The sequence below is a fragment of the Neopelma chrysocephalum genome, unplaced genomic scaffold, assembly GCF_003984885.1.
Source record: "Neopelma chrysocephalum unplaced genomic scaffold, ASM398488v2 Primary Assembly neopelma1_182, whole genome shotgun sequence".
NCBI classification, from domain to species: Eukaryota; Metazoa; Chordata; class Aves; order Passeriformes; family Pipridae; genus Neopelma; species Neopelma chrysocephalum.
Window position 1 is genome coordinate 1165075 of NW_020897844.1, and position 8140 is coordinate 1173214.

At 48.4% G+C, this 8140-nt stretch overlaps 1 protein-coding gene across 8 annotated transcripts in view; it reads left to right on the forward strand.

The window, feature by feature from the left end:
- Nucleotides 1–8140, forward strand: part of TANC2 (tetratricopeptide repeat, ankyrin repeat and coiled-coil containing 2) — a 235990-nt gene that overhangs the window by 138338 nt on the left and 89512 nt on the right. For all 8 annotated transcript variants that reach the window (XM_027702319.1, XM_027702321.1, XM_027702323.1 and 5 more), the window contains one exon: nucleotides 441–627. In XM_027702319.1, coding sequence (XP_027558120.1) covers nucleotides 441–627 — 187 coding nt within the window. The remainder of the gene's footprint in view (nucleotides 1–440; nucleotides 628–8140) is intronic.

Below are 8140 nucleotides of genomic sequence, written 5' to 3' on the forward strand. Positions count from 1 at the left end.
GAGGGTTCTGAGCAGATGGAAATGGCCCAGAGGTCTTTGTGGGATTTCCTGGGTATGGTCTTTTAAAGGTGAGATCCCACCGTGTGCTTCCCACCCGGAGATCTTTTCCAACAGAGGCTCAGAATGTAGCTCTCTAGCGTGGATTTTGCCTTTTGTTTTTTTTTTTTTAAACTTTCAATTAAAAAATTCCTGATCAAGTGTGGAATCAAGCTTGTGGTAAATCCCACTGTCTGTGTTTTTCGTGGTTCCTGTTGAACGTGGAAGTTGGGATCTCTGAAGGAGAAAACGAGCCCAGTGTCTGTTTGCCACAGGTGGGGGGTGGCCCCATTTTGGACAGTAAAGCACTTTTTGCCTTCCCCACACGAAGCAAGCCCAGTGTGAGCCGTGAAGGGCCCCTGACAGTGCCCGGCTGTGGGAGTGACGTGTGCCCTCCCTTGCAGAGCTCGGCGGTGACGCAGCGCATCAGCCCCTGCTCCACCCTGACCAGCAGCACGGCCTCGCCGCCCGCCAGCAGCCCCTGCTCCACCCTCCCTCCCGTCAGCACCAGTGTCACGGCCAAGGACTGCACCTACGGAGCCGTCACCAGCCCCACCTCCACCCTGGAGAGCCGGGACAGCGGCATCATCGGTGAGTGCCCGGCCCCAGCCCTCCCTGTGCACTGCTCGGCCCCACGGGATGGGCTGGGATGGGCTGGCGGGGTTGGGTTGCAGCCGTGGAATCCCAGGAGGGTTTGGGTTTGGGGGGGACCTTCAAGATCATTCAGTTCCAGGGGCTTCCACAGAACCTTCTAAACTTCTGCTAGCCCAGGTTGCTCCAAGCCCCGTCCAGCCTGGCCTTGGACACTTCCAGGGATGGGGCAGCCACAGCTTCTCTGGGAATTCCATTCCAGCCCCTCACCACCCTCACAGGGAACAATTTCTCCCCAGTATCCCATCTAACCCTGCTCTCTGGCAGTGGGAAGCCATTCCCTCTTGTCCTGTCCCTCCAGGCCCTTGTCCCAAGTCCCTCTCCAGCTCTCCTTGAGCCCCTGGAAAGGGCTTTAAGGTCTCTCTGGAGCCTTCCCTTCTCCAGGCCAAACACTCCCAGCTCTCCCAGCCTGTCTCCATAGCAGAGGAGCTCCAGCCCTCTCGGCATCTCCATGGCCTCCTCTGGACACACTCCAGCAGATCCACATCCTTCCTATGTTGGGACCCCAGAGCTGGATGCAGCACTCTAGTTAAATAATAGATATTATTTAAGTAATACCCCTGTATTTGCTAATTAGGGGGGTGGGTTTGCATTATTCAAGTTATAACTGCAGTGACCAAGGTGAACTGGACCCCTGCATAGCAGTTGGTAAAAATTGGGAGGTAAGAGGTTGCTAACTTTGCATCAATTAATTTACTTTTGGATCTTATTTATACGGTGAAAGAGGAAGCCTTGGGCAGAGCTGGGTTAAATCAGCACAAATAACCAGGTGCTCTAGCAGGTTTTTCCCTTGGGTGATCTGTGGGTTGTAAGTGTAAGGAATCTGGAGAAAATAACATGCACAGATTAATTTCTGTTCAGTAACTGGAAAGGCACAATGGAAGAACGTCGATGTCTGTGTGACACCAGGCAGGATGGTCCTCGCTTGGTTGTCCTTGCCATGTGTTGTGTATTGAGCATTTCTCCAGCTTAAGAAGATTTTACTTTACCAGCAGTTTATGTAGTGTTTAAAAAAAGAAGAAGAAAGGCAGGTTGATAATTTTGGGAGGTTTGTTGCACTAGTGATTAATATTTTGCTTGGCTGATCAGGAAATCTGGGCTCAGTTCAGCTCCTGGATGCCACAGCAACCCTTGCAGCGCTCCTGCCTGCGTGATCTTAAAATGCAAATGGGTGAGCTATTCTGAGCTGCTGCCAAAGTAGGTTAATGAATCCTGGGAAGAGTCACTGCAGGATCCCACCCCCTCAGTTCTCTGCTCACCGTGTCCCACTGTCAGAGCTGCACCTTCTCCCGCAGCCGCCCCGCAAAGCCGGGCTGGGCTGGAGCACCACGGTGAGTAGATGTGGGTGTTGGAGCCCAGCTGGGTCCAGCCTCTGGCTCAGCTGTCACTCGGGTCTAAGACCTGAGCAAAGCCTCAAGTGGAGCAGCAGAACTGGCAAAAAAAAAAAGTGTGTTCTCTACTTTTCCAGCTGCTCTTCCTGACGAGGTCTGTGGGTGCTGCGTGTTGGTGTTGGGCTGGACCGGCCTCGAGGGGGGTTGGCAGGTGCCAACCTGAGGCAGTGAAACCATTGAGTGCTGCAGTTTGGTTTCATCTGGACTTGCTTGTCCATATGAAAGCCAGAGGGGCTTCTGGGTGGCCTTTGTGCTTCACCTGGGTGGCAGAGAAGCATCAGCACCATCCCAGTTGCTCACACGGTGAGGTGTTGAATCCTTTTGCTCTGACTCTCCACCCTGCCCTCTGTTCAGTAGGTTTGTAGGAATTAATTTTTAGATCTGATACATTTTGTTTCACCTTTCACAAGGAAGATTCGCTCTTAGAGGTTCTTCTGTCGGGAACTTAGATTTTCCCATGGAAACCTTGGAAATAATAGAAGGTGGTTTATCCCAAGGCTGTGTTAATGCATCCCAGATGGAAAAGTCATGTAAAAATGAGCTGGTGTGGAGTAGGGGAAGCACTTTTCAAGGCTTTCAGAAAGCAAGGCTTTCCTCTGCCAGTGTTTGCGCTCAAAGGAAGACAAGGGCTTCTTTCCTCCCTTGTTTCCTCTCCCCCTTTATTTTGACAATAACATTTTCAACACCTTATCCTGGCGTTTGACAGAAGCTGAACAGCTGTAACAAATTGGGTGGAAAATGGTCTTCTCCAGCCAGGCTTTCCAGCAGTGAAAAAACCAGGAGGTTTTCCACAAAGCCTGATTTTGTGCATCCCCACTGTGTCCTGCAGGTGTCAGGTCAGTGGGAGCAAGGGGAGGCTGTTCCCTGTGGGAGGTGGGTGCAGTTTGGCCATTACCCTCCCACTGGGATGGGAATTGGGTGTGCACAGGTGTGAAAGGTGCTCCCTGCATGACAACAATTCCCTGGAATTGTTTGCGCTGCGGAGGAGACAAATTCTCCACCTGTGGGAAGCAAAACCCACCTCATGCTCTGCTCTTCCATTTGGGAGCACATCAGCTCCGTGGCTTCTGGAGGGTCTGGGATCATTCCGGTTCATTCCTCATTTGTTGGGTACAGATCTCGTGTGTCTCTCCCTTTCCCATGTTCTCTGGGAGGATGACTGTGACAAAGGGGTTTTGGTTGGAGCAGCTTCACGTGGTACTTCCAGTCTATTGGAGGTTTCCTTGTCCAAACTATTGGTGGCTTTGTGCCAATTTTCTGTGTAGAAGAAGAGCAGCTATTTCCTTCAGTGTTTTGTGTTTCCTGAGTCATGGTCCCTCCTGTTTCTCCTAGATCAAGGATTTCAGCTATTAGCCATTGGCTCCAGGAAGGTGTATATTGATGAGAGGCAGCTCCAATGTATTTCTTACTCATCTTGATAAAAGATATGGTTTTGGGGGCATTGTCATGATCTTTGCCACCTGTCAGTCCTGAGCTGCCACCAGCATCACCCCCAATTCTCACAGTGCTGAATCACCACCAGATTTCATGTTTTAAAACCACTGAGGCTGTAACATGTCCCAGAAGGTGAATGTGCTATTTGCAAAACATTTGAGAGTTGTCAAAGGACAGAAAGCAGCTAATCAAGGCAGGAAGTCCATCCTTACACCGTTAGGTATAATTGCTTCTCTCTGTGTGAAATGTTTTTAGAATCACAGAATCCCCTGAGTTGGGAGGGACCCCCAAGGATCATCAAGTCCAACTCCTGGCTCTGCACAGGACCAACCCCAGGAGTCACCCTGGGTGCCATCCCAAAGAAATTCTGTGCATGTTAAACTCACTTTACATATCTCTATTGCTAGATACAGCATTAGTTTGTAAAAGTTAATTCAGTGTATGGCTCTTCAGACCCCAAATTAACTGTATTAAGAGCTTAACTATCCACCAAGGTGGACAGAGTTTGGATGATGTAATCTGGATTTAGTAAAGACTAAGTTTTAACCAGTCAGGTTTTCTCTGATGACTTGTCCTCTTGGAGTTATTCCTGTCCATTTCTATGTCACCTCTTACATAATTCAGTTATTAGAGAACAAGTGTGTCCTGCCTCTGATCTGCACAGCACAGGGACTGTTTCATGGATTTAATGAATGCATCACTTGGGTTAGAACAGACTGATTTTGAAATTTTTAATCCTCCACGGTAAAGGGAAGCTCAGTCTGAAAAAAAAAGTTACAAAATCCAGATCTTTACCTTCAGATATTTCTTATTTGTAAAAGAAAAGCAGCGGGGAAGGGGGCAGGAGAGGAGCCAAGAGGAGAGGCAGGAGCAAGTCAGCCCTTTCTCCTGGATGCCACAGAATCCTCTCCATGTAAAACAGGATGGCTGGTGAAAATCCTGACCTGGCTGTAACCCCTGAACAGCTTCCAGGATTTTTTGGCTCTCGCTGTGTAAAAGCAGCCAACTGTTAATGTTCAAAAATCTGCTACTGAAAAGAAAACTGGTCAGAGAACCGTGTGCTGCTCCGGGGGAACTTTGCACCTCACGGCGCCGCCGGCGTGGGCTCGGGAGCTTTGCTGCTGGAATGCAGCAGAACATGGGAAAATAACCAGTCTTACCAAAATCCTGCAGAACAGACCTACAGACGTTTCTTGCCACTCTGCAAAACTCACCCAAGCAGCATTTTCTGCCACGAGCAGCAGTTTCCCGAGGGAAGTAAAGGAAAGGCTGTTTTCCGTGTGGCAAGTGCTGTCACTCCCCTCAGGTGAAATGGGGCCACACTTCTTGTTAACATGATGATCTACACTCTGTTCCCTGCTGGATTGTCAGGGGATCATCCCGAGCAGGGACACAGGTATGTTGGAAAAGCAGCTTAAAGGGGAAGCAGCGAGCTGTGGAAATCCTCCTGCCCTGCTGACGTGCACGGCTCTGATGCCGTGTGGACCAGTTGCCTTCACTTAGATTTTGTGGATTTATTCGATGAAAAATGACATGTAAAGGAGCCCTGTCCCCTCCTGGGAGTCCCTGGCATGTAGCTTTTCCCTCTTAGTCTTTTTTTTGCTGTTTTTTCCTCTTGATTCCTGAGCTTTTATCAAGATGCCGCTTTCAACAGATTTATGCGTTCGTGGGTTAAAAATAGGTTTGTTAATAAATTCACCTAAGTGCCTGATAAGCAGAATAGATGCTGCTGACAATAAAACAAGATGGATTTGTTTGCAACTTTAACTGCTTTGAGAAAGGAACAAAGAGCAGCTCCAAAGGCACATCAAGATAAATTTAACTCAGGTTAAATATTTTTGTGATCTTACAGTTAAAGCATTTGAATTCTGACATTCTCATCAGTATTATGAAATGCTCTGTTAATAATGAATAAGATTTCTGAGAATTACAGATCTTTTTTTAAATCTAACCAGCTTCCATTTGGGCTTGTTCCCCGGAGAGGAGCTCCCTGAAAAATGTCTCATCCTGATGACTAGTGAGCTTTTTGTTCACTAATGCACCTGCATATTGCAGGTGATGGTTCAGGAGGTGAAAAGGGAGGTGATTTATCAGGTGTCTCATCAGCTCTTGGGCAAAATCAGTGGGGTCACAGAATCCCAACCACACAAAGTACAAAAGGACATCATCTCTGAATCCCAATTCAGCTCTTTCTCCGTTTTATTAAAAGGAGAGATGAAGCAGAAAGCAAAACCATGAAGTCACTAAACAACAGTTCTGCCTTCTCCCAGTTAAACCACAGAAGCATCAAGGATTTGGTTTGGCACCAAACTCTGGCCCATAAATACTGGAGAGGTAATGGATCAGATCCAGGTGTTGGTTACATTCCTGGGAAAAAAAAAAGAGAAGGCAAAAAAAGGAGAAGGAAGTGGCACAGAACAGAGAGTAAACTCTGAGATTGGCTTTGGTTTATGGTCCAGGCCTGTAGATGGATAAAAAAGGAGAATGAAAAATTGAAAGAAAGGCTGAAGTGAAAAGCCAGCTCAGAAGGCTCCTCAAGGAGGATTCCTCAGCTTCCACGGTGTTATTTTGGAGATTGTGATAAGTGGCTTCTCTTTATTGTTTTAGCTGGTGCTGGTGTGAGATGGGATGGGACTCTCAGCTTTTATTTTAAGAGCAGCAAGATTTTAACCTTCCTGCTTAGGAAAAGCTTCCCAATGATCCAAGCTTGCCCAGAAATGCTGAGGCTTAAATAACCTCCCTCTTCTTGTGGACCCTCCCACTCCCCCACGTGCCTCCCTTCTGCTTTCTAGTTTAAATCTAGTAATTTTAAAACTGGTTTCAAGACTAGGGTGGGCTTGAAAAAAAGAAAGAAAAGTTGTTCTTGCTGATGCTAAAGAAAGAAAAAAAAGGGGAATTGAAGGCAAAAATAAAGAAAGATCCAAAATGGACGAGGTGGACAGTACAAAGAGGGCACTGAATGAAGAAGGTGAGAGGAGCTGATGTGGGGTTAGAGGGGTGTTTATGTGCTTTTCTGCTTTGAAAATTTTCATAACTCCACTGTAAAAATCCACAGGTTGCCTGAAGCTGAATGTTGTGGTTTAACCCCAACTGGCAACTGAGCACCAGGAGGGAACCAGAAGGGTAAAAGTTGGGTTGAAATGGAGACAGCTTAATAATTGAAATAAAATAATCATCATAGTTATAATGGCAATTAAAAGGAAAACAACAAACCCCATCAGAAATAAAGGCCCAGATAAACAAGTGATGCAAATAACAAACAGTTGCTCACCATCAGCCTCCCGATGCCAGTTCCCAGCAGTAGCCCCTGGCCAACTTCCCCCCCCCCAGTTTATGTGCTGAGTATGAATCCGTATGGAATGGAATGGAATCTCCCTCTGGGCAGTTGGGGTTGGCTGTCCTGGCTGTCCCCTCCCAGCTTCCCCTTCCCTCCAGCCTCCCCACAGGCACAAGGAGCTGAAAAGTCCTTGACTTTGTGTGAGCCCTGCTCAGCAACAGCTGAAACATGGGGGTGTCAGCAGCATCACCCACATCCTAAATCCAAACCACAGCACTGTGCCAACTACTGGGAAAGAGATGAACTCTGTCCCAACTGAAATCAGGGCACTGAGGCACCCAGCAAGGTGTAGAATTGTGGAATTGTTTAGGTTGGAAAAGCCCTCTAAGGTCATTGAGTCCAACCATCCCCCAGCACTGCCAAGGCCACTACTGACCATGTCCCCAAGTGCCACATCCACAGGGCTTTTAAATCCCTCCAGGGATGGGGACTCCACCACCCCCTTGGGCAGCCCCTTCCAGTGCCTGACCACTCTTTCCAGGAAGAAATTCCTCCTGATGTCCAACCTGACCCTCCCCTGGCACAGCTTGAGGCCGTTCCCTCTCCTCCTGTCCCTCATTCCCTGGGAGCAGAGCCCAACCCCCCCCAGCTCCCCCCTCCTGTCAGGGGGTTGCAGAGCCAGAAGGTCCCCCCTGAGCCTCCTTTTCTCCAGGCTGAGCCCCCCCCAGCTCCCTCAGCTGCTCCTGCTGCTCCAGCCCCTTCCCCAGCTCCATTCCCTTCCCTGGACACGCTCCAGCCCCTCCGTGTCTTTTCTGCAGGAACAGGTTTGTAGAGAGGAAGCTCAGCACAGGGGTCAGGCTGGGCAAGGACAAGAGCCAGTGGTTATGACCACTCCTGCAGTTCCATGAGCTGTTGTCCATAATTTTTGTGCATCACTGTCACAGGGAGGTCTCTCCAGATGTGGCTCTGTGAGAGGGATGTGTTTAAATAAGAACACTTAGGAGCTGGTGAGGGTTTTTATGATGTTTTCATAAATCAGCCATTAAGACTGTTACCTCTGTGTTAGATTTGGGACCTTTTTAACAGATTGATTTGATGTTTACAATAGTGGACTGTGCTTAACAGCATCCATTACGTTGTTTCTGCAGTTTGTAAACTGAAGCTGGGCTGAGCTGTTCTGTCTCACGGTGTTTCCAGGGACTTGGGCTCTGATAGTGGGAGGGTCTGGCTCCATTGAAGTGCTGCTTTATCCAGACCTTGCATTTCTGGCCTGAGAAGCAGGCAGGTCTGAGTCCTGTGAGGCATTCATCCCATTCCTCATCCCATTCCTCATCTCATTCTTCATCCCATT